The sequence below is a fragment of the Dryobates pubescens genome, chromosome 17 (assembly GCF_014839835.1).
Source record: "Dryobates pubescens isolate bDryPub1 chromosome 17, bDryPub1.pri, whole genome shotgun sequence".
NCBI classification, from domain to species: Eukaryota; Metazoa; Chordata; class Aves; order Piciformes; family Picidae; genus Dryobates; species Dryobates pubescens.
The window spans coordinates 7,576,485-7,602,694 of record NC_071628.1 but is presented as its reverse complement, the minus strand read 5'-3'; the positions used below and the strand labels follow the sequence as shown (position 1 = coordinate 7,602,694).

General features: G+C 49.5%; 1 protein-coding gene across 1 annotated transcript in view; it reads left to right on the top strand.

Annotated features, from left to right (window-relative positions):
- Positions 1–26,210, top strand: part of IGDCC4 (immunoglobulin superfamily DCC subclass member 4) — a 106,033-nt gene that overhangs the window by 58,249 nt on the left and 21,574 nt on the right. The window contains exons 5-11 of the mRNA XM_054168732.1: positions 13,496–13,630; positions 16,200–16,355; positions 16,868–17,278; positions 18,020–18,184; positions 19,273–19,410; positions 20,864–21,034; positions 21,601–21,834. Of these exons, the coding sequence (XP_054024707.1) occupies positions 13,496–13,630; positions 16,200–16,355; positions 16,868–17,278; positions 18,020–18,184; positions 19,273–19,410; positions 20,864–21,034; positions 21,601–21,834 (1,410 nt within the window). The remainder of the gene's footprint in view (positions 1–13,495; positions 13,631–16,199; positions 16,356–16,867; positions 17,279–18,019; positions 18,185–19,272; positions 19,411–20,863; positions 21,035–21,600; positions 21,835–26,210) is intronic.

Genomic DNA, 26,210 nt, shown 5'->3' with positions numbered 1-26,210 from the left:
TTTGCCCTCTGCTCTCTCTCTTTACTAACAGTTAAGCAGGAAACTGCTCTCCACCTGACATCCCAACAGCTCAGCCGTGAGGACTCTGTTTGTGCGTGTTTTGAAGCCCTGGTTTCCTGGGTGGCAGGTGTCTGAAGCTGCTTGCATAATGCATCTGCTGGCTTGTGAAAAATGCTCTTGATCCTCCTCTGTGGCAGAGGATGCTAAACGAGCCAGGGTAAGTGTGAATTCAGAGATGGCAGGAATAAGGAGGAGATGCACAGCACATCTAGCTTAATAAATAGATCTTTAAAGCTAGGAGTGACCTCCTGCCTAATATGAGCTGCATCTCCCTCTCACTGAGCCGAGCAGTGCTAGGGATTTCAAGCACGCATGGAACAGGATTGAGACCACAGATTTTGGGTGAAACTTGTGAAGGGCTGGTGCAGACACACGTCAGGCACCCACCCAAACACACAGCTCTCTGCTTGGCTGGAGTTTGAACAGGGCCAGCAGGCATCACAGCGCTCGCAGTGCCGAGGGAGAGCTTCTCCAGCTCCAGTGTCAGCAGCCTGCTCCCGGGAGCCGAAGGGGGAGTTCCAGCTCAGCTGTCTGTGAAGTTTGGTGGGGCTATGATATGCCACACTCCTGACAGCTCTAGCAGCCTGCGGTGACAGAGGGTTTGATGCAAAATTCAGAGCCCTCACCTCCCATTAAGCAGAACAGCTAAGTCCAGGGTTGGCACTGAAGTGAGTGGCAACAGAGGTGTCAAGGATAATAGAGCAGAACAAGGGATGTACAGCTGGGAACAGGTGAGCTGTTTCCAGGTCCTGAGGGGAAACTGGTCTTTTCCACATGCAAGGCTGGCTGTGTGGGGTGTTTGGAGCTGTCAGATAGGACCAGCCTCACGTGGTACAGGCAGCTCTGCCTCTGACTGCTGAAGACCAGGAATGGCTGGACTCAGGGGTGTTTGTGATCCTCCAATGTTCTCAGCACACACCTGTTATTAATCCAGATCTGCTGCACTTTTGAGGCTTCCTAAAAATAACTGATGTTTGGTAAGTCTCTAACTGAAGCAGGTTCTAAGCATCAGGCTTCATCTAGCTCTTCTCTGAGGACCTTCCAGTGGTAGTATAACCCTATGGTGCAATAGCACTTCTGCACTGCAGGGATCACACCTGGCCCCTCCTGGAGGATGTTGAACAGGCTGTGCCTGTGTGGTGAGGCTGGACAGGAGCTAAGAATAGAGACTGTAATTAGGTCAGCAGCTTGCAGCAGGCTGTGGGACAGGAAGGTTGATGTGGTTGAGTTCCTGATGGCACTTGTTAATTATTAATCATCTGTCTTAGCACAGTGCCTCAGTAGCTCTCCGAGGTCAAGGGCTAGCGATGCCCTGTGGCACTTACTGCATCTGAACAGCTGGAGTGGAGAGGTTGCAAGTGTCCAGAGGCATAGCAAAGCTCACGGTCCCATGGCTTTAGATAGGCGACAGACATATGGAGCAGGCTTGTCCCTGTCTCAAAGGCCTCTACCAGTGTCTACAGGCATGGTAGTGCTAAAGAACAAGAATGGAGTGAGTCAACCCAGCTTGCAGGGAAGGCTGATCCAGCAGCTGAGCTGTGCTGCTCTGAGTCCTAATCTGGGTATCTTGGGTGCCAGGGATTGCTCAGGACACAGTTTGAGTTTGCCTTCAGTAACTGAGAGGTTCCCATTGCACTGTAGCTGAGGAGCAATGCCACATGGATTGTGGATGAGAGTGAGAAGCAGGAAAAGAGAGGAAGAGTAGGCTAAGGAGGGGCAGGAGGTATTACCAAACACTCTGTCTTCAGGCACAGCCAGGGACAGCTCAAGGCTCTCATGAAGTGTCCAGATGAAGGGGTTTGACAGAGTCTGTAGGTATCACTAATGATTTTTCCCCATGGAAAGCCAGCTTTCCTTCCAGACTTTGCCTAGAAAAACAGATTTGCATTGTCCTGAGTTAATGCAGTTGCATCCATCTGCTTTTAGTTCTTCCTTCCAAGTTGGCAGTCTTCGTTTGCTACCAGACTGTGTTACTGTAGGCTCCCAGCATGTTGTGTGTTCGAAGCATAGCTTATAGGAAGCATTCTGTGTACCTGGCATGAGGGAGACCACACTACGAGGTGGCTTCCCATAATGTTTCTCCTTTCAAAGCTGTGCATGACAGTAATGGGAACATCCATTGCTGGCAGACACAACGGGGCAGAGCACAAGCACAAGGAGAGCAGGTTGTGTCCGCCTGCACAGCCCAGGGCCTCCAGCCCGTTCCCTCTCTCCTGTCACTGGATGTATGTGGATTGCAGATAGATCTGGTGCTTCAAATCAATCTGAATTGCAAATAGCTCTGATGAAATAGGTGTCAGCCCCTGGAAAACATCAGCCTCTGAGCAGAAGGAAGAAGTTCCCGGAGTGAAATGGCTTCAGTCACTGAGACAAGTGAGGTGACTGAGTAAAGAGGAGTTTTGGACTTGTGACCTGTGAGTCGGAAGAGTCTTTTGTTCACATCTCCAATTTCTGTGTGAGAGGTAACAGAGTATCTTTACCTGCCTTACAGCTTTTTTCTTGGTGATTTCTTCTGCACGTCCTGGACGGTGTTGTGCTGGCCTAGGAAAATGGCAAGGATTGCTGGTGTTAGGATGGTTACAGAAGCAGGGGAATGTTCCCACTGAATCCCAGGGGCTGACAAGCTTAGGTCACCAGGGTCATTTGGTGTTTACTGATTTGGAGGAGGCGGTGTGTAGTTTAAACTTCTGATACTGTTAAGGGTCTTCTGATACTTTCTGGCTGCTACTTTTGCACCTTCTGTTATGTAAATTAGCTGTGTTATGAACTCCAAGTAGATGGAGTCACAGAGGTGCTAGGAGATGTGCCCACAGCAGCACAGTAAGGTAGTGGCAGAGACCAGGGAAAACTCTCATGAATGACTGGAGCAGAGCCTGGCCATGCTGGTGAGCTGCGATGGCTGGTCAGGGCTGAGGCACTGTGCTGGAGCTATGTGAAGGATTGCTGCCCACAGCTGCCAGGCTGGTTGAGGGACTCGACTGGAGCAGCACAGGTCCCATCAAGAGCAAGGTCTGGCTGTGCCTTTGTGCTGCTGAGAGTGATGTGTTGCAGCAGCACCGGAGTTGTGAGCCACAGGACTTGCCTGGTGAAGTGTGGGGGTTTCTTCTGTGGTGATAACTTTGCAAAGCATCCTCTTTCAGTCCTTGTCTGCTTCTGGCAGCTGCTGAGGAGTGTCTGGGGCTTACAGTGCTGTAAGGGCTCAGCCCGAGTAACATAAGCTGTCTGGGTCTAAGGGTTACGGCAGGGAGATTGCTCTGCCGTTCCCCAAACAACCTCAGAGACACTGAGGTACCTCTGCTCCTTTTTTCACCTCTTTGTTAGTCTCTTCTCTGATCTAGAGGCTCAGCTCCTCGTGTACAGTGAGGGACCTTCTTTTAAGGAGTTTGTTTGCACCGAGATCTGTGAATATGTGCCAGGAATGGTTAATAGCTTATTAATGAATAGTTATTTTCTGAAATGGTGGCGTTGTCAATGCTGCTCCCAACCACTCCTCCTGGACCCAGGGTCCTCGGGTTTCCTATTGCCTCTGCCACGTTCCAGCTTGTAGTCTGCTGCTTCTTCCTCCAGGAAACTCTGTGGCATATCTTCAGGCTTCTGAGGATTCCTATGCATGGTCTGAGGTCTCTTACACTTTGGTTGCCTGAGCCTGTGGCAAAAAAAACCAGCAGAAAAGCAGCAGTTTGTGCAGTGGGGCTGCAGGGCTGCGTGAGCGCGGCTGCCGGCGGCACCCCCTGTTGGTTTTGCCGGGCTGCGGCTCACGGCCCTGCCAGTGCGGGCGCTTCCCGGCGGGAATTCCTCCTGCAGGCTGGCTGGCTCCCGGCCCTCTTGGCGGGATGAGGAGCAGCTCCAAATGCGTGTACGCAAACAGAGAGCCAATGTTGACAGCTTTACGGTGGGGAAAGCACATTCAGACTGCTTTGCAGCACAGCTAAATGTACCCTGGACTTTTAAAACTCCATATCCTGAAGGATCAAGGGTTTGGGAGCACAGCAAGAGCCCCCAAAAATCCAGGGCGGTTCCTGGATTCTTGCCTGCTGCTCAGCCTTTTTCTGGGCTTCTGGTTATGTCTAGTTCAGGGGGTGAACTCGTGGCCAAGCTGGTACATTAAGGGGTATCATGTCTGGGCTGGAAGCTGTCAGCTGTATGGAGAAGTTGAGAGCAATGAAAGAGGACTGCCTGTCCAGGCTGGGAATCCTGTGCTCCCCAAGCTCCCAGACACAGGACACAGAGCTGGGAAAAATGTTGAACAAGCTATTACTCAAGCCAAGTGAAAAACAGGTCCTAGAGCCCCTGCCATACTCAGCATGTGACACACTGTGTGGAGAGACCGCAGAAGCTGTGGCAGGTGCTGGTCTGAGGAGTGTGTTCAGGTAGTAAATGAACACTTCTCATCCGATCTCATCAATCTCCCTCCTGTTTTAAGGAGGTGATTGAACCTGTGTATTTTAATCTTTCATGCATGTTTTTGTGTATGCTGCTTTAGAGGTGACAGATGATGTGTAGCTGCTTTGCTACAGCACTGACTTAGTAACTCTCTCCCCATTCCAAAACGTGGAGATACTCTTCCCTGTTCAGCTTTCCAGTTAACTGTTTATGTTGCCAGAGGCATAACTGCTTACAGAGTATTTGGATGATGTGAGGCAAAAAGGCCGTGCAAAAATACTGATTTACTGAGCTCATGAGCAGAGAAAGCCCATTTCACCAGGCAGTGTCACCTGTGCAGTAGAGGCTGGGTTTCCTTCCAGCCTGTCTTCCAAGGTGCCTGATTTGCTGACCCAGTCATGCTGCAGCTGCCCGAAAGGGAAAGGAAGGAGTGTTTCTGATGATGGAGGCTATGGGCACTGGTGCTGGCACAGATTGTGCCGACTTGTGCAGTCGCAGTACCCAAGCACTGTCGGTGCTGGAGTTTCTGCTGATGCCCAGAGCACTGTGTGAGCTAAAAGATCCTGCAAGGCTTGGGAACCAAACTCTGATGCTCTGCAGAGGAGGAGTTTTCAAGGCTGAGAACCATCAAAGAAGCACCAAATGTGTGGTGAAGTGAGTCCATAATCTTGAAACAAAAAGGCATCCCTCCCCAGCTTCTGTGGTGGAGGAAAACAGAACTTGGATCCAGACTGCCATGGGGCTCAGGGTAGCAAAGGTGGGAGAAAGCCCCAAAAAGCGAATGGTAAGTTCTGGAAAGCATATGTGGTTGTGAGAGCTGCATTTGGAGAGAAGAGGAGGCAGTGTTAGATTTGTGATACTTTGTAGGTGTTAGAAGGGAAGCACTCAGCATCTCTAGCCACTTCTGAAAGAAAAAACACTGATGCCAGTTCAGCAATGAAGCTGGTGAAGGGTCTGGAGCACAAATCTCATGAGGCTGGGGCAACTGGGATTGTTTAGCCTGGAGAAAAGGAGGCTGAAGGGAGACCCTCTCACTCTGCTATTCCCTGAAAGGAAGTTGGAGCCAGGTGGGGATCATAATAAGTGATAGGACCAGAGGAAACAGCCTCAAGTTGCACAGGGGAAGGTTTAAGTTGAACTTGAGGAATCATTTCTTCCCCAAAAGGGTTGTCAAGGCCTGGTAAAGGCTGCCCAGGGCAGTGATGGAGTCTCCCTCCCTGGAGGGGTTTAAAAGTTGTGTAGATGTGGTGCTGAGGGATGTGGTTTAGTGGTGGACTTGGCAGTGCTGGGTTAATGGTTGGACTCAAGGAACTTAAAGATCTCTTCCAACCAAAGCGCTTCTCTGATTCTATTCTGTGACTCTTGGCTGCTTTCCTGTTTGCAGAGCTGTGTGTCACTGTGTTCAGAGGAGAACTGTTATAAATACTTGTTGCTAAGCATGCTCAGGTTTGAGATCCAATGTTGTTCATGTTGCCCCCAAAAGCAGATATGCCAAAGAAGTTGTAGTCAGGCAAGAAGCTTCTTCACTGAAAGGGTTCTCAAATACTGGAACGGGCTCCCCAGGAGAAAGCTGAATCCCCATCCCTGGAGGTGTATGAAAGTCATGGTGCTGAGTGACATGGTTTAGCACCAGACTAGGTGCAGAGTTAGAGAATGGTTGGACTCGATCTTAAAGGTCTTCTCCAACCAAAACATTTCCATGATTGTCTAAGTATCCTGCCCAGAGATAGGATAGAATAGAACAGAATTAACCAGGTTGGAGGAGACCTTTAAGATCATCAAGTCCAACCTATCATCCAGCACCATCTAATCGACTAAACCATGGCACCAAGCACCCCATCCAGTCTCTTCCTAAATACCTCCAGTGATGGTGACTCCACCACCCCCCTGGGCAGCACATTCCAATGGCCAATCACTCTTTCTATGAAGAATGTCTTCCTGACATCCAGCCTAAACCTCCCCTGGGGCAGCTTGAGACTGTGTCCTCTTGTTCTGGTGCTGGGTGCCTGGGAGAAGAGACCAGCCCCCACCTGGCTACAACTTCCCTTCAGGGAAGGTCTCCCCTGAGCATCCTCTTCTCCAGGCTAAGCAACCCCAGCTCCCTCAGCCTCTCCTCCCAGGGCTGTGCTCCAAACCCCTCCCCAGCTTTGTTGCCCTTCTCTGGACACCTTCCAGCAGCTCAACATCTTTCCTAACCTGAGGAGCTCAGAACTGGACACAGGACTCAAGGTGTGGCCTACCCAGTGCTGAGCACAGGGGCACAATGACCTCCTAGCTATCTGCTGTCCTGGGTCTAGCCCAGACGTAGAAATAAATTGCAGATGAATTTCCAGGACAGTGTGAAGGAAGGAGGAGGGCAGGTGTGGAGGATGTTTTCTCTCTGTGATTTCTGTCAGCTTTCCCCTTGAACAGTCCAGGCGGTCTGCGAGTTGTCTGAGAAAAGGGAGAGAGCTGGGGAGCGGGAGCAGGATACGCTCTGCAAACACACTGCCTGCCTTTTTGAAGGTGTGCGCTTTGCAATGGGTAATTTGCTCCTTTATTGTCTGCAGAATAACAGCAGTGACAGCATTGACTTTCTCTAATGAACAGCTGCTCAGTGCTAGAATCTATTCCCGGAGGAGGCTCACAGGGATGAATAAGGTTTCATGCTCCTCCTCTGGAGAGGGTGAGAAAGTTCGCAGAACAGAAGATTGTTGCTTGATCGTCGGATATCTCCAGATCTTGAACTGCTGACAGCTGAGAGCTGAGCATGTCACCAGGCAGGTCATGTTTAACCTCCCAGCACTTTCGCCCAGGCAGGGTGTTATGGAGGCAGGAGAGAGGTGTTAGTTCCCATCCGAGGAGTCATCCTCTTGTCACTGCAAACAACCGTGGCAAATTGGCTGAACAAAAACTGTTTTCCTCCTGTTGCACTGCCTGAATTCTGCGCTGATACTCGGCACTAACAAGAGCAGGGAGGCGGGAGGAGGTGGCTGATGAATTATGGATGTGTTAGAGGCAGACCCAAGTTGTAAACTCGTGGAGTTTGAAATCACTCATGTATGGTATAACTCAAGCTGTAACTTCAAATAAATAGTTGGAGCTTTGTCTCCAGCAGCTCCCCGTGGTGCCTTCTTTCACATCCCTGCTCACAGTTCCCTTCCACTTTGAAACGATACAGGTTGGGTTTTCAGAGGTGAGGCAGCCTGTGTGCTTAGATCTGCCTGGCACATTCACCTGCTGGCACAAGGCTCCCTGTGCTCCCCTCTACACCTCCTTTGGGGTTCATACTATACTTGCCATTAGTGATTTGTTGTTTTCTCCGTGCCTGCCCAGCTGCCTTGCCCTGGAACCCAGCTCCAGATGCTGAGAGGTGCCTGGGAGAGCAGCAGTACAAGGAAGTGGAGCACACAGATTTGGCCTGGCTTGCCTGTCTTGTGATAGGAAAGTGGAAAAACACACAAACTGAAAATCTGCTGCAGTGAGTTATTCATGAACAATAAAAGCAAGGGGAATGTTGTGAAATAGTTCTGCAGGTTATCAGTAAGTCTTGTCCCCTGCTCTGTGATGGCACTGTTGCTGTCTCACACAAGCACATGGGACAAACTGTGCAGGAAAGGAGGCTTCCTCTCTTACTCTTTCAGGCCCAGAGGATTTCTCTCAGTCCTAGTGCACTACTCCAAGCCCTCCCACAGCCACATTTGGCACCCTGCAGGGTGTTTGGGATGTTTCTTGGTACAAAGAGGGTAACATTGATCCATCTGATTCAGATGGGCAAAAAAGGCCTCAATGGCCCTCAGTAACAGTGAGTTCTGATACCGTTCTGTGGGTTTGTGCCTTGGGCTGGGCAAAGTTTTTTGCTTAGAGCAGCTTTGCTGTATGGAGAGAAAAAACAAAGCTGGAGGGGGAAAGAAATCTCAAAGCCCAGGTTTTAAATAGCACTGTGATAGCGTTGGGTAGCACAGAACAGACAGAGTGGCGCAGGTGCGTTTGGCGACCTGTTTTGTTCAGGCACTGAAAGATGTCTTGGAAAGTGCAGGTCTTCTTTTCCTTTGGTTCTGATATTCCCTCTTGACCTGAAATTATCTTAATAGCAATGGAGACAAAAAAACTAATGTTGGTTTTACTCTTTGTTTGTTAGAATCTCCTGCATGGAGGTTTTCCTGCTTCACTTAATACGGTTCTTGGGAACTTTTCAAACCATTTGAAACCCAGTTTGTAGCAGTTAACCTGTGATCCATCCTGTCCAACCAGCCCTTTGAGATAGCAAGTGAGAAATATACTCCAAGGGGCTCAGTTTAAAGAGGGGCTTGGCTTGTAGACCTGCTCCGAGAGACCCATGGTGAAATACAAAGCTGGAGAGAAGCGGTTTGTGTGTGCAAGCCCTGCATGGGGCATTCATCCATGCACACACCCAGGAATGCACTGGGAAAGCAAGCAGAACTGTTTGGTTTTGTAACATGATTTCAATAACAATCAGAGACAAACAGACCTGGGGGCTGGGCTAATGTGTTTTCCCAATAGTTTTTCAAGGCTGAATCCAGACTTTGGCCAAGGCAGAAGGAAGCTAAAATGGCTGTTTGAGCTACAGGTCATCGTGACTGTTATGTTCTTGGCTGACACAGAGACTTTGACTGTCAGGAAGCCCTGTTACCAGCTCTCTTTCTGCCATCTGCACTATGGAGCTGATGAGTAGCTAGTCACCAGCCCTTTTGGGTCACCAGGTGTGGCTTCTGCTGTCTGCTTACCTGCCCATCAGCAAGCTCCTTGCTCTTTCACTTCCAGGGTACCCAAGGTACAGGACGGGCACCCCCAGAGGGAAGGGCAGCACATGGTGCTTCTTTGGGACTGCTCAGGGTGAGGAGAATGATGCTTTTTGTTGGTCCTTCCCTAGCCAGAAGGCATGTGAACCCCCAAGGAAAGGTGAAGCTACAGACTTTGCCTTCACAGCTGTGCTTCACGGCAGCTCTGCTGAACCAGGAGTTGGTGGCTCCTGGGGCTGTTTCAGAGCTTGCAAAATCCCTGTCCTAGTGACTGGCAGCTCTGCAAGGCCTTGGTAGAGGAACCAAGTAATATAGGACAAGTGCCTTCTCATGAAGTTTCCATAACCTGTGAGGTGCCTTCACCAGCTGGCACCAGGAGCTATGCACCTGAATGCACCAGATGAGTGTTTAAATCAGGTTTGAGGAGCTTTCTCCTCCTGTGCCCTGAGCTTGGTAGAGAAAGCTGTTTGGAAATCTGGCAGGGAATATATTGCCATCTGGCTGGTGATATTTTTTGACTTTAGATCTATTTTTTCCCCAGCAGTACAGAAAAGGACAGATTTTTGTGCACAGACCTGTTTCAGCCACATCCTGCCCAGCAGGTACTTGGGCAGCTGGTGGTGTTGGGTGAAGAATCTCAGTCCTGTGGTAGCCTTGGTAGTCTGTCCCTTTATACTCCTGCTCCCAGGCCATGGGATTAGGTTGCTGCCCTGTTTGTTTTCATCAAAAGCTCTTGTGGCCCCACAATGGCGAATAGGTCTCCAGGGTGGGCAGATGATGTTTGCTGAGCCTTGTGCAGGCTGAGATGGGCCTGAGCCTGTGGTTGGTGGAGATGTGTGGCCACATCTAGCCATGCTGCCAGCCCCTTAGCAGAGAGCAGCTGCACACATGGGTCCTTTGCATTTCTTTCCCCAGCACACTCTTAAAACCAATCTCATCACAGCTTGTTGGGCTCTCCAGTGTCTTCCTAGCACTGTGGCCTTCCCTGTAATGTCTGCTATAAAAGTATTTTTCTTTGCTTCTGGTGCTTTCTCCTGGTGTTTCCTCTCAAATGATAGCTGGAAAGCTGCTGCTTCTTGTTCTTTCTCTAGTATTGCCTCATTCCTGTCTGCTGTATGGGGTAGAGAAAGGGTAGAAGCCTCACTTCAGCAGTGTGCTGAACAGCCTCACCCATCCAGCCTGGTTTCTCTGGAGCCCCTGTGCTCAGTTGCTTTGCAGGACTCATGGATTTTTGTTGGACTGGAGCTGGAGTTCAGAGAAAGCTGCTGCTCCAGAGAGCCTTGCATTTCTCTGGTCCTTCAGCTAATGTGCCTGTTGTGGAAGCTGTCCTGCCTGGTTTTGCTGTAAGCCCTTTTTGTGTAGTGCTCAAGCCCAGTCTTGGCACCACAGTTAAGAGCAGCCAGGACTTTGATCCCTTTGTCAATGAGGCCCTGATTCCATAGTCTGATGTGGTTTCTTCTTGTCCCTGTTCTGTCCCCCGTGTTGTTCTGCTGTGTCTGGATGGCTGAAAGTGTTTGTAGGCATGAAGGACATGAACAGCCAATGTATGTGAATGTAGCAGAGCCTTGGCCAGCCCACCCTGTGCTGTAAGCACTGAAGATGACACGTGTCTGTGCACAGCAGGCTCTCTGTGTAGTGTGCTGGTTCCACTGGAGGAGGGTGTCTGGCTTGGCTTTGCTGTGGTGCCCCTTGGCAGCTGTAACTGATGGTTTGCCCGGGGCTGGGGCTTCAGTTTAGCATGGTCCAGCCGTTGCCTCAGGTAGGGGACCACGGGTGCTCCTCGGTCTCTGCTTCCATCTGCTGGACAAGCACTGGCTTCTGCTCTCTCCCACTTCAGTGCCTTGGGGATTTTACTAGCTCCTTTTAAACTGTGCTTACATAACGCTATGGATGGAAATCCCTTTCACACGTGTGGACTGCAAGAACGTTGAAGTGTTGAACCAGCTCTCTGTGACAAAAACTTCTGTGCTAGAGTAAATGGCAATGAGCCTGGAGATGGGCTGAACACGGTGTATTGGGTGTAGCCTCTTGCCATGCAGGCAGGGCAGTGTGCTAAGACCAAAGCTTCTCTGCTGTATATCCACAAGAAAGTCAACTATAGAATCATAGAATTATTTCAGTTGGAAAAGGCCTCCAAGATCCTCAAGTCCAACTGTCAGCCTGACACCAGCACGGCCATTAAATGAGTGTTGAATTAGTGTTCTTCAGATGCCACATCAATGACTAGTGTGAGTCAGGCCAGAGGTCCAGTTGCTGCAGTGCCATCTCCAGAAGTGCCCACAGCAGATGCTAGAGGAAAGCATGTTAAAAAGAATGGGCAGGGAGGACATAGTAATTTCCTTGGACATCTCCTCAGAATGTGGCAGTCAGGGCTGTGGAAACTTCTTGGGCTGGGAGCAGCAGTGAGACCTTTGTATTTAACAGTCCTGGTAAGTGTGTCCTTCCTGAGCTTGTCTGAACCTCATGGTTTAGAACTCTGCAGCGTCCTGAGGCAGTGAGTTTAACTGTGCAAAAAAGCTCCTGCTTTTATTTGTTTGAGACCTGCTGCCAAGAACTTGCTCTGCTAGAGCATGGGAGCACCTGGAGCAGGCCTAAGAATTACTTGCACTACATGACTCCTCTGTAGTTATTTTTCCCTTCATGAAGACAACAACAGAAGTGTCCCTCAGAGTTAGACACATTTGTGAGATCAGGAAGAGCAGGCTTGCTGCTGTCAAGGGTCATGAGCAGTCTGGTCTGCTCAAGAGTGCTCCAGTTGTTTTCATCTGACAACAGAAATTTGGCTGCTGCAAAGGCATTTCCTTAACCTTCCCTTAACCTCTGCTCAGCAGTGGGCAGACACAGGCAGAAGGTTGACTTCACACAAAAAGTCCCCATCCCCTTCTCAAGACATCGTGTGCTGCAGCCTATAGCTCTTCCCACAAACGCTGCTTGGTGTATGTGTTGGCTGCGCGTCTGTGCACGTCTGAGCTGAGCAGCACACTCTCCCCTGCCTGTGGAATGACTGATGGTCTTTGTGCCATCAGGTGAAGGGCTGGACACAGAGGTTTGACCTCTCTTTGTTCCAGTTTACAGTTCCACACCTGGATGTTAGAATGTCCTTAACCAAGTTATTAGATTCCTTCTGAGCTGTTACAGTGCCTTGGCAAGGGGTGTGTTGTGTGGCTGCTGCTCCATTTGAGGACAGCGATTAGATGTGTTGGGTGATGGGTTGGACTTGATCTTGAAGGTCTTTTCCAACCTGGTCTATTCTGCTCTATTCTTTCTTGTTCCAGCTAATTAACAAACATCCATTCAGCAGCTGAGGAAGGTGCTGGATTAAACCTATTTGTTTTTCCATGTGAATTTCCTGATACTCATTTTTACTGAGGCCAGGGTGATTAGAGTAAATCTGCAGGGCAACCCTTTGTTCATTTCTTCAGCAAAAACACTGAAGTGTAAAAAGCTGCTGGCCACACTTCTCTTGATGCAACCGAGGATACAGCTGGCTTTCTGGGTTGCAAGTGCACACTGGTAGCTCCTGTAGAGCTCCTCATCCACCAGCCCTCCCAAGTCCTTTCTTCAGGGCTGCTCTCAAGCCAGTCACTGCCCAGTCTGTATCGGTGCCTGGGATTGCCCTGACCCAGATGCAGGACCTTGCATTTGGTCTCATTGGACCTCATGAGGCTGGCTTGGGGCCACCTCTCCAGCTTGTCAAGGTCCCTCTGGATGGATCCCTTCCCTCCAGCACATCTGCTGCACCACACAGCTTGGAGTCATCAGCAAAGCTGCTGAGGGTACACTCAATGCTGCTGTCCATGTCACCAACAAAGATGTTAAACAAGACTGGTCTCAGTACTGATCCCTGAGGGACTCCTCTTGTCACTGGCCACCACTTGGACATGGACCCATTGACAGCCACCCTTTGGGTGCAGCCATCAAGCCAGTTCTTTACCCACTGATTGGTCCATCCATCAAACCCATTCTGTACCAGCTTGGAGACCAGGATGGAACTTCTTCACTGAAAGGGCTCTCAAACACTGGAAGAGGTTCCCGAGGGAGGTGGTTGAATCCCCATTCCTGAAGGTGTTTAAAAGAGGCAGGGATGTGGTGCTGAGGGACATGGTTCAGTGCCAGACTTGGTCGAGTTAGATAATGGTTGGACTTCATCATCTTAAAGGTCTTCTCCAACCAAAGCAATTCTGTGATTCCACGAGCCTTTGCTGCTCGTAGGACTACCTGGGGAAGCTTGGCTGAGGTGTCTGGGCTCTACATTCTACTTCTCTTTGCAATTTGAAAGGATTGACTTGGCTTTTTGTTTTTGACACCAGGTTCCCAGCCATCAGGAGGAGATGTCACCATCATCGCAGCTCCGGAGAACACCACGGTGGTGGCTGGGGAGAGCGTGGTGATGGAGTGCATGGCAGCTGCTGACCCCACCCCCTTTGTCTCCTGGATACGGCAGGGTGAGCCTGGGGGGCACAGTTCAGCTTCCATTGTCAGGAGGAACCCGCAGATACTTCGTTTTAAAAATCAGTATCAGTGGGACAGGAGGGGTGCTCGTTAGACCGGTACCTGATGGTGCCAGCGTAGGGTGTCCTCGTTAAACTGGAGTCACTAATTCAGTCTAGAAGGGCACAAAGCATGCCATTCCCTTCACAGCTGTTTGACCTGTGAAGTACCTGAAGTTCTGTGCCTAGATGCCTTTTGATCTAAATCAGTCATCTTCATTGTGTGAGCTTGAATAGTGAATGTCATGAGGTGGGGTCAGGTCTGTTCCACTCTTCCAGGGTCTCAGAGGTTAGTGGGGATTCTGTGGAATCTGCCATTGCACTGGAGAAATCACTTGGATTCTCTTGCAGGACTACAGAGCACAGTAAGAGCTGTTGATCTTTGGAGTGGCTGGGTGCCTGTCTGGGAACTTTTATTCAGTGTTACTGCAGTCAGATTGGTAATGGAAGGATTGAGAAGGTGCTTAGGCCTCATCAGAGTTGTATGAATGAGCCAGACTGACACATTACTCAGGGCTAGGAGCCTAAGTCACAAGTAGGATGTCAGTGTCACTTTACCAAGTGTCATATCCATCAGATGTGTTTCAGAGGCCCTCACTGAAGATGTTCTCAGATCAGGAAGGGATTCCAGAAAAGGCTCTCAGTCATTTTCATAAATCCAGGTCACAATTTACAACTCCTCTCCCCTGTAACCATTTATTGTGGTTGGTCTGCAGCCCAGACTTGTCCACAGGCAGCAGTTTCAGTGTGTATAAATATTTCCTCTTACCCACAAAAAAGGAGCAAAAAAATCTCAGAGGACACAACTTTGTAAATCAAATGAGCAAGGATGAAATACTCTGGCAGAAATGTTTCTGCTTCATCATGTGCACTTCACAAGTACCAAAACTCAGCTTTCCCATCTTAGATCACTGCTTTACTGAGAGCTCCTGATGCCCAGAGCAGACTAGATAGAAGATTTTGGGTGGTAGAAGAGGAAGTGGGGAATGGCTGGTGAAACAGTTCCTTCTGTGCTTTATTTTAAAGGACTTGCTTGGTCCCCCTCTGCTTCCTGGTGTGGACTCTTCAATTAGGAAAGATGGATGAAGAGTGGTAGCAACTCTGTGTTTTACAGCCCGTTTCTGTCCAAGGCTTCATTAAGGAGCAGGCTGGGTTACTGGGCCATTAGTCATGTAGGTAGCACCGAGGATTGTACCTCCAGGTTGCCAGTTTGGCTCTTGCCAGCCTTGGTGGTATCAGCTAATTGCTACCATCTGGAGTCAGGTTTTCAAACCACTTGAGTGCAGATGGGCTGCCCAGATTTTCTCCTCCTCTGAGTGGGCAACCACTGAACTGTGAGGCCTATGAAAGACCCCTAAAATGGCTGGAACGGGCAGAGGAGCTGATCTCAGCTGCATCCCCTGCTGATGGTGCTAAGTAGGTGCAGCTGCTCACAGTGGAGGTGCAGAGCTTGCTTCTCTCTCAGGATCCAGGCTCAGTGGAATCTGAGAGGTGAAGGAAGGCCGGTGCTGAGTGTTTGCCATTCCTGCAGGTGGAGAGGAGCAAGGTCTGGTGATGCACCAGTGCTGCACAAATCGGCTGGCTCTCTCCATCTGCTAACTGTGCCAGAGCTGGCCCTGGGCTCCTGACCTCCCATTCAAGTCTCTCCTCAGCCAGATTGTGCTTGCCCATACTCAGTCCCCAGCTCTTGACTTTGTGCCTCCACAGTCATTCGAAGGTACCAACACCTTGGTGCCTGTGTTTCTCCCATGGGAGCAGTGCCCAGCACTGCTGCCTTGTCCATAAGATGTTGAGGAGCCTTAGGGCTCTTGGAAATTGTTGAAGAACAGTTCAGCTTCTAGCCAGGGAGCAGGAGCCACCTGTTCCTCCTTCCCTACTCAGCAGCACTGAGCATCTAGCCAGGAGAATGGGGAGAGGACATCTCACAGGCCAGGTCTCTGACCCAAGCAGCAGAATCCCAGGAAGAACCAAGTGTCCTCCTGCTCGCTTGCAGCTCAGGAGCCAAGGTGGGGCAAAGAATGAATTGGGGGCCCAGGAAGTTTGGGTTCACATCCAGGACCCAGAGGAAGGAATAACCCCTGAGCAGTTAGAGATTTGGTGCTCTTGCTGATGCTTGCATTGAAGTGTGAGGGGAGGAGGTGTGTGTTTGTGCATGGAGGTCACCAAGCAGATCCAGCAGCTTTTCTAAAACATCTGTTAGCATAGGTCTCCCTTCAATGTGCTGTTCCTGGGGGGTCACTTTGCAGGCACACTCAAGGCAGCAGAGAGTCTTAATCCAAACCAGAACTCCCTCAGTTATTAGGCTAAACTAAACCTTGGGCCAATGTTGGCTTGGTCTTGCTGATGCTCAGTCAAGTACTGAGGAGTGTTCCAGCAGAAGTCCTCCTCTGGGTGGGGTTTGGGATTTGGGGGTCTTTTCATTCCCCAGCTGTGATCCTGGCTCTAGCCAGACGTGTGGTTTACAAGCCCTCATAAAGGGCAACTTGAGGCTCCCTCCCACCTTTGTGCACATTTCTTCCTGCAGATGGAAAGCCTGTTTCCACAGATGTGATTGTGCTGGGCCGCACAAACCTGCTCATTCCTTCCAGCCAGCCCCATCACTCAGGGGTCTACGTCTGCCGTGCTAACAAACCCCAGACCCGGCAGTTTGTTACGGCTGCCGCTGAGCTCCGGGTCCTTGGTGAGTAGAGAGCAGGATAAATGCTCCAGGTAGCTGTAAACTACCTGGACCAACATCCAGGAGCTCCCCAAGAAGTTGCATTTGTGGCCTGTACTGGCTAAGAAAGGAGGCAGGTTAGAGCCAGAAGGCCCTGGATTGGGATAGGTCTCTGTGGGAGAGTCACTTCTTTAATTTGGGGTTTAGTTCCGTGTATTTACTGAGCTGTTTTATGCCTTATTCTTGTTCTCCAGGGTTCCCCCATGGAAATCTGTATCACCAATTAACTTCCAGTATCGTGGAAGCCAGCAGGGAGAACAGCCTAGGATCAGGGAACGCAGCCCATGATTGATACAGAATTTATTTTTCCTTTTGGACAGAGTCTAAATTAAGCCTCTAGAGTCTGCCTGGCAAATCCTATCTTGTAAGCAAAGCTGCTACTGAATAAAACATAGCGCTGAGTGGGGAGGAGAAGGGATTTGCTCTGCAATCTTTTCCTCCTCCTTCCTGCATTAATTTGTCCTTTCTCCTCCCAGCTACACCCAGCATCTCCCAAGCTCCTGAAACCATCTCCCGCACCCGAGCCAGCACAGCTCGGTTTGTCTGCAAGGCGGAGGGTGAGCCAGCCCCGGCCATCCACTGGCTGAAGAACGGTGAAGCCATCCTCTCCAACGGCAGGGTGAAGGTGCAGAGCAGCGGGAGCCTTGTCATTAACCAGATCGGCTTGGAGGATGCTGGCTACTACCAGTGCGTGGCCGAGAACAGCCTGGGCATGGCTTGTGCCACCGCCAAGCTCTCGGTGATCGTGAGGGAAGGTTTGCCCAGCGCTCCCAAGAAGGTGTCAGCTGTGTCCCTCTCCAGCACTACTGTCCTTGTGTCCTGGGAGCGACCAGAGTACAACAGCGAGCAGATCATCGGCTTCTCGTTACATTACCAGCGGGCTGTGGGTAGGTGTCTGCCTGTGCAGCACGGCTCTGCTGCGGGTACAAGACACGAGACACAGGTTGACTTTCTTTCCCAGCCAGTGGCATGTGTGAGGAATTCCAGTTAGCTTCAGCCTTTTTCTTTGCAGATAAAGGAATTTTCTCTTGGGAGTCAGAGCCAGCCCGTGACAGTGCCTGTGGATTAGCCAACATACTCTGACTTTAGAGCAGCATGCCCACGTAGCTGAGTTCTCTGGATTCTAGTGGGACCAGGCACTTTGGGAAATTGATTTCATTTATTTACTTTTTCCTCCAACACATTAATTTTATATGCAAATGGTGTGATGATTAATGTTGATATTAGACAGCTACGCTGTATTCAAGTAGTCACTAAATTGTTCACACCCAGAATCTGAAGTGAGGCACTTGAGTCTCTTGGGATCTGTCTTCCCAAACAGCCGGCAAGCCAATACTCTTGCTGAACTGCTGCCAGAGCTCCTCTGAAAATTAAGCTGGTAATTTCAGCTGCCATAGCATGGATTAAGGAGCTTGAGTCAAAATGGAGATGTTCATATTGAGACATTGAATTTTCTGCCCAAAGAATTCATGTAAGGGATGGGGTTTGTGCGGGTACTGGGTAAATTAGTGAAGGCTTGGTGATTTTTAAGGTGGATTTACACCAGGGACCTTGGGAGTTGAGTGATTTTTTTCAAGGAGTGTCTTGGCAGTTGACTGACCTGCTGACTAGTGTTTCCTTGGCTCTAGGAACAGATAATGTGGAATACCAGTTTGCTGTCAATAACGACACCACTGAGCTGCAAGTCAAGGACCTGGAGCCCAATACCAACTATGTCTTCTATGTGGTCGCATATTCCCAGCTGGGAGCCAGCCGGACGTCCTCTTCCATCGTTGTTCAGACCCTGGAGGATGGTGCGTTGAATTAGATGGGTACCAAAGAATGTTCTTGGCTTGTTCTGTGGTGAGCACTCCGTGTGCTCTGGAGAATAGTAGCAGCTCCTAGAAACTGAAACCTGCTTGCTGCTCCTACAGCTTCTTGTCAGAAGCCCTTTAAAAAGAAATCCAATCAGCAAACCAGCCAAAACCGAAGTGCTCTGCTCTGATGATCATCAGCTCGGGTAATGAAGAGCATGAAAAAGACCTTGCTGACACTAGGGCCCATGAGAATCCTGTGATAACTACAGTCAGCTCCTCTGGGTTTTCACTTAGCTAATGTGATATGACTCTAAACCTGACTCTGAGCCAGATTCAGAAGACAAACATCTATTGCAATTTGTAGGGGTCGGAGCAGCCTTGAGGTTGAGTCCCTCAAGAACCAGTAGTTTGTGTTGATTTTACCATTTATCACATAGCATTTTGAGAGCAGTAGAGGCAGAGTGCCAGGAGGACAGCTGCCCCACGGGGGAGGACATGTACAGCTTTCAGCAGGCTGCAGGACAGAGGCAAGAAGTGATGCTTTTGGCAGACCTCGTGCAAGCCCCTGCTGCAGGGTGCATTATGTACTTTTAATGCTCCTGACACAGTGAACTGCATGGTCCCACGTGGATGTGTCTGAATCCTGAAAAGCTGAGCTGAAAACATGAGACCTTCCTGCAGCACAGAGCTGTGGTTCTCAAGGGAATGGGCATTCCCAGACTGAAGTCTGAAACTGTGAGCCGTTTCCTCTGTGTTCCACAGAACAGCATAGGCCAGTTAGCTGGTCTGTCCTAACCTGTCCAGTTTGCAGTGGGCAGGGAGTTCTGAGGGAGCAGTGTGGTATGGCCAGCAGGCCTGTTGAAGCTGAGCAGCCCACCATCTCCTCTCCCCAGACATCCCACCGATGCTCTGAGCTGTTGAAGAGCTGTGGGGTATTGGTTACCCTCCAGGAGAGCCAACCTGTCACCAGTGTTTGTGTCAGAGGCAAGACTTGTAGTAGCCTCCAGCCAGCTTAGAGAGCTGACAGAAATGTGTTGAGGTCTTGCCTTGGTCTTTGCTGACGTCTAGTTGTTGTTTCTACCCAGTTCCTAGTGCTGCCCCTCAGCTGTCGCTGTCGAGCATGACTCCTGGTGACATCCGTGTGACATGGCTGCCTCCTCCTCCGGAGCTGAGCAATGGCAAGATAACCAAGTACAAGATTGACTACTGCACCCTCAAGGAAGGTGAAGGGAAACACCATTTTGAGGGAGATTGTGTCTTATGCTCCAGCAGGGTTAACAGCATGTCCTGTTGAGGGGAGGAGGTGCAAGGCTGAAATAGAGGGACCCTTTTTTACCCAAGGGAGAAAAACAGCCCTCTCTTAGCCTGGCTCTGCTGGTGGTGGTCACAGCAGTGCTGGGGTGCTGTGCTACTTCTGTGATTGTGGAGCAGCTTGTGTCCCCAGGGGAATGGCCTGACACCTGTGTGTTTGTGCTGTCCCATCAGTGTCCACAGGAGCCACCCTTTGGTGCCATCTGCACTGCATGTTTTGGGGGAAGAGCTTTATGCTGTTTGGGGAAGAAGGGTAAATGCTTTGGATTCCTTTAAAATGGAGTCTGATTAAAGTGATCCTTGTGGAAGGAAGTATCCTGGCCAGGATGCATTGCTCTGTTGTTGAGTTTTATCCAGTTTTATTGATGTTTTCAGACAGACTGAGAAGCCTTCAGCAGGGCTGGTAACATTTACCTATGCTGGATGGGGCTGTTCCAGTTCCATATGTGCTTGCTTTGCAAATGCTTCTGGGTATTTGCTCTTAAAACAGTCAAAGCTCTGCAGCTTCTCACTTTCCAGGGTCATGACTCTTACTGAGGGAAGGATGGGGAGTGTGATGAAGTGCTGGACACGTCCCCATGTGTTTGATCTGGATTAGCAGTCTGTGCTTTGGCTCTTGGTTTTTTGCCCTGAGCCTGCACACGGCGCTGTGGCATCGTAAAACCTTGGAAAGGTTTGCAGTCCAGGGATGACGCTCAGCAGTGCGTGGTGGCATAGCAGGGACAGCTCTCCCAGCTGAGTTTGCGCCAGGTGAAGCTGAAAAGCAAGACCTCTGCATTCACCAAACAGGCAATCTGAATCTTAGCAAGACCTTATAGTTGTTACAGTGAAAATCCCAGGCCGTTCTCAGTTCAAATTTCTTGTTACCTTCCTTATGAACTTGGGTGGGCTGAAGAGTGAATGAGAAATCCTCAGTCTGGCATGAGTAAGGGTGTGAATTTTGCAGAAGGCAGGGCTGCTGGACAGTTCTGGTTCAAATAAAGGTGAGGATTTAAATACAGCAATGAGAAGCATTGGAACGTACCATCAGCTGCTATTGGCTGTGCTCTCGTTCTGCCATCACATCAGTAGGAGCAAGGTTTCTGACAGCTCCCCTCCAGGCAAGGCTCAGTGGTGCTGAAGACAACCTGCACTTTGGAATGTGATGAAGGGGGTTGTCACTCATGCTGTCAGCTCTGCCCAGTCTTTAGTTCTAATTTCTGCTGGTGGCATTAGACTGCACTGGGCAAAGACAAGCCAGCCCAGACCCTCTAGACCAGTGTAGGCATAGCTGGGCTTTGTGGTTGCTCAGCTGTGGTTGCTCAGCTGTGTTTGCCTTTGACTGGAAAAAACGTGTTGTCAATGGTATCACCTTGTTTCCAGCAGATCAGGTTTCCTCCATCGAGGTGGGTGGAAATGAGACACAAATCACACTCTACTCACTCCACCCCAACAAAGTCTACAAAGTTCGCATCGCCGCCAGCACCAGCGTGGGCTACGGGGCTCCTTCGGAGTGGACCCAGCATCGCACCCCTGACAGAGACAACCAGACGCATGGTAGGAGGCTGGGCCAGGCCTGGCTTTCGGGGCTAGGTGTGCAGGGCACTGGGGAACTTGAGGCATGATTTTCATTTAGGAATTATAACCCTTGGGTTTGGTTAGACCCACCTTTACCTTTCTGTTGAGCAGCCCCTGAATGTCTTGCTGCTTGCCTGCGGGTGGATCTTTCCTTTCCTCCTTCCATCTGCAGCTGTGAAAATTCTTCCAAAATGAAGAAATAAACAAAATCCTCAAACCCCAACTTTATGGCATTTGTGAGTGGAGAGACAAGTCTGTCAAAAAGAGCTGAGCCAAGCCAGATTCCAGCAGTGGTTAAAGACAGTGCTATCTCGGAATACACTGAGAAACTCTCATACTGGCTTTGTGATGCCGTTTTTTTCCCAGCTACTTAAGTCAGCAGTAGAGTGTAACTGCACCACTCTGCCCTGTCAAACAGTGGAGACATCCCACTCACAGGACATCCTCACACCTTTCCCTCACTGCCAGGGACAGAGAGGATTTAGTAGGGCAGGGAATGGAAACAAGTGGCTGAACACTTTTCTCTCATCTTGTTCTTCTTCCAGTCCCGTTTGCCCCAACAGAATTAAAGGTGCGAGCGAAGATGGAGTCTCTCCTGATAACGTGGCAGCCCCCAGCCAACCATGCCCAGATATCTGGCTACAAGCTCTACTACAGAGAAGTGGACCCAGAGGAGTCCAGTGACGAAAGCCCTCTGGATGGTGCTGAAGATGAGAGCTGGGATGTAGGACCCATAAAATTAAAGAAGAAAGTGAAGCAGTACGAGCTGACTCGACTAGGTTAGCTGGTTACATTTTCTTAGCAGTTGGTGTGGAAACCTAGGGTCTGCTTCTTGCACTCCAGGGTGCTTCCAGGAGGCTTCAGTTATCTGCTTGGCCACAGATATATAAGTCCAGAACCATGTGAGCTTTTCTAAGAGCATTCAGAATCATGTCTGGAGCAGGGCTCTTGGGGCTTGTTCTAAGCAGAGTTTAAACCACAGACATTTGTGATGCCGGTGGAGCAGGGATTGTATTTTTAACCAAGAGCTACTAGTACACTTAATGCATGCTAATAAGTGGATCTGAATCAATTAGTGGTTTTTATTATGTCACTGTAGTGCCTAGATTAAACTCTCCATGCAGGACAATGATCTCTCCTTCCCTCTCTGTTTCTAAGAAGCTCTGGAATTGCCGGTGTTGGGAAATCTCTCTGTATTAAAGAGCAGAGAAATGGGCTGATTCACAATCTGCTAATTTGGGATCAGTGTTCTTCTTCACCTTCCAAGGGAAACAGAATAGAAGAGTGAGTGTCCATGGCTGGAGAACAAGTCTGCAACCAGTCAGATCTGCCTGCCTGGCTAACTGCAGATGGTGTTTCCTGTAAGGAGTTAAGCTTTTAACATCTGATCATATTAAACAGTTGATTTGCCCATTGATGCAGGGTGGAGAGAGTGGAGAGAGTTGTGGCAGATGCATCCTTGAAACAGGATTCTAAGAGTTCTTCCATCCTCCACTTCATGCTTCATCTCTCTTTCCCATCCCAGAGAGTGCAGGATGAGGGTTTCTTGTGCTGGCTCATCTTACACATCTAATATACATAATATGCATGGTGAACAGGTCAGTCTGTAACACCTGCACAGACAGTTTGTGTCATTACTAAGCAGGTTTTCCAGCTATGCTGCAACCATCCTGCCACAGAGAGGGTGTTAACAGTCATGAGTTTCACTGAAGAATTTAGTTCTATAAGTCTAGAGGAAGCCACATGTGAACATCATCACAGACTGCTCTAACCACTGGGCAAGTCAGTTAGCAGAGGGATTCAGGAGTGGGCTGAATTGGTTCCAAATGCTCTGGCATGATGATGCTGAGAAGGCTGCTTGTTCTCCTGTAATTACTTCCTTAAAGTTGGGCATCTGTCAAGCCCTAATGATTTCCTTATGATTTGGTGGTTGCATGTTAGCTATAAGTGTGTCAGGAAGAGAGTTTCGGGTTTCCCCCAGACATGGCTGTTCTCTTTTCCCCCCTTGCACTGTTGAATGACGTGCTCTTGCACGCGTACTGTAAAGGAAGGGGTGGGAATCTGGCTCTGCTGAGAAAGGCAGGGGGCTGGACATGGGACAAGAAGGAGGAGTGGTTGGGATTTAGAAGGGTTTAGTTTTATGGCAGGGAATTATCCTGCATGAGTGGTCTTGCAGGCAGAGTAGGTAGCCTGGAAGGGTTGGCAGCCCTAACGTGATCTGTTGGCTGACAAGGAGTCATCTGGGGGGTATTTCCCAGCTCATGGATGTCTGCCTGGGATGCATGGAGTGGGATAAACCTCTCCTAAGATCCCTCTGTAAAAAAACAATCAAAATATCAAACACTGTCTCTTGGGAATATTTCCTGATGTCAGTGTGAAGGGGCTGCATGTGGTGCATGGTGCAGAGAGATTCACCCAGGCCCATGCAAGGTGGCTGTTGAAGAGGGGCCATGACTGAAACTACACATTGGGTCAAGAACTTGAAGAAATAAGAATGGAATGGAACATTCTTTGTTAACACAGAACAGAGTATTTCAGTTGGAAGGAATCTATAGTGATCATCTAGTCTAACTGACTGATTACTTCAGGGCAGATCAAAAGTTAAAGCACATTCTTAAGGGCACTATCCATATGCCTCTTAAGCACTGACAGGCTAGAAAGCCTGTTCCAGGGTTTGAAATGGTGTCAGGGAATACCAGGGTTAGGCACTGGGAATAAGAGGCTGTAGGTCAGATGTGGTTGCACACCACGTCAGTGCAAACAAGGTCCACCTTCCCCAGTGGGGAAGTGCCATCACTGGAGGTTTTCAGGAGAAGACTTGATGGGGTGCTTGGTGCCGTGGGTTAGTTGTTTGGGCGGTGTTGGATTGGTTGATGGGTTGGACGCGATGATCTTGAAGGTCTCTTCCAACCTGGTTTATTCTATGTATTCTTTGTGCTGCTGTACCACATCTAAATGCCCCTTGGCTCCACATCTCTGCAGTGTCACTGAAGCCCATGCTCTGCTCCTTGTCCTGCATTGGAGCATGGCCTGACACAAAATTCCTGCCCCACCGCTTATTAACTCTCTATTCAGTCCCAGATTTTCCTTGTTGTTTTTGCAGCACAGCAGGGCAAGAGAGGAAGAACTTTCTGGAGAGACCAGTTCCTTTCAAGACATAGCTTAGACTGAGGTGGTGTGCAGAAAGCTCTTCGAACAGGGCTTCTTGAGCACAGTTACTCTTTGCTCCCATACTACACATCAAAGAGCCCTGCCCACATTTCCCTTCCCTAGTCTCCTGTAACATTAGGCTGTGTTTTGGGCTGCAGTAAAGTTCTTTGTGCTGCTCCAGTGCAGGATTCTCATCTTCTCTAGCTTCAGCTGGTCCTGCTCCTGAAATGGTGCCAGCTTTGTCTGCTCCTTGTCCACTATGCTGTAGACTTCATCTTTTGCCTTATCCCCAACATCTGGCTTCTTGATTTTTCCTTTGGTAATGACTCAGCTCTCTCCATCTGAGTTGCCTGAAATAAGAGAAGACTTCTTTTCTCCCATGCTCATGTTAACCTCTGGAGCAAATCATGTCTCCTTGGAGAGGTATCAGTAACAACACACCTTGTATCTTGTCAAGAGAGGTATGTGCTGAAATCCTGAGAGACAGGTGGGCACTTACGAAATGAAACAATTTCATGAGCCCACAAAATCAAAAGTGAGTCACTGGAAGAGCTTTTCCCTGAGAAATCCTTACTGATTTCCATCTATGTTCTACCAGTTAAGCTCTGCAATGGTGTGCAACTGCCAGGGCCATAATCTACACGAAAAACATGTCCTGCCTTCCACAGTCCCGTGAAGAAAGCCTGTGTTCCTCTGGAAGTGACTCCCTGGAGATCAGGGTGTTTCCTCACTTCCAGAAAGGCATGGCATATGGCACCTGGCCAGTAGGAACACCTTGGAAGAATGGAGTGAAGCAACATATTTAGCATATTGGATATATTATGCCGTCATCCAGATTTGTGATTTGAAATGACCTGGACTACATTATTCTGCTTATATTTAATGTATGATGGAATGCAGTGAAATACATCTGTTTTCATGCTGCCTACTAGCTTCTTGACAGCTTGATAGAGCTTTATATCTGCATGTTCCAAGAGCTTGAACATCTGGGCCTGTGTATAAAAATTGAAGCCAAGCCTCTAACTGAGAAACCCCAAATGCCCCCATTCTCCGAATGTGAATCGCTTGATCTTGCAGTAAAGCTCCCCTGGCTTCACGTCTAAGTGGCTGTTGTATTGATCCTACCCAGGGATGGAGATGGAGGACTTGTCCTTTCCTTCACTTCATTCTCCACCAGGAGCTGTGCACAGCTGCATCGCATCTGCGAGCTGTTCCTCCTCGCTTTGGATCGCATCAGCTGTGAGGAGCTGGCGTCACGGCGAAGCCCAGCCGCAATGCTCGGGCAGGAGGAGTGTGTGTGCTGGCCACAGACAGGTTGTGGGGTTCTTTGTGCCACCCAGCCCGTGGTCCCAGACGTTTGGAATTTGAGTGCCCTTTGGTCTCATCCCCCTTGTGTGGGTTTGAAATGTTTTCCTACGGCTGGAGAGTGTAGAAATGCAGATCAGGCTGCCTTGGAGGCAGACAAAACTCTGTTTGCTTTTGCGATTCTTTCGGGAAGAAAAATGTGGCTGAGCTGTTTTCTATTCTGAGCGCGAACATGTGTTGTGGAGCAGAGAAAGCCTTTGGTAATTGGTACCATTAGCCTCTGGGAGCGTAATCAGTGCAGTAATAATAAAATTGGCATCAATAAGAAAGGTTTTATTCTGCTTACGTTGTCTGGCAAAGAGAGCGGTGATCTGTCAGGGCAGGGAACGAACAGGCACGTCCCAGATGAGCGAACTTCATCAATGCGCTGCAGCCAAGGCAACCGAAGGCAGCCTGGGCTGCTCTCGCTGAGCTTCTGAATGGGCTGGCTGCTGACGGGAAAAGCTGTCGAGTGTCTTACTGGAGAACTTTGTGTCTCCCAAGTGGTTTCCTTGATTAAACATCTCCATTAGAAAACCCCTCAGATGCTAGTTAACACAGCAGAGGAGGATTTCAGCTGATGAAAGGCTGGAGGAAAGAGAAGTAAAGTTTGGATCAGGGTAGCACTGCTTGCAGACAGAGTACCCTGTCCTACAGCTCA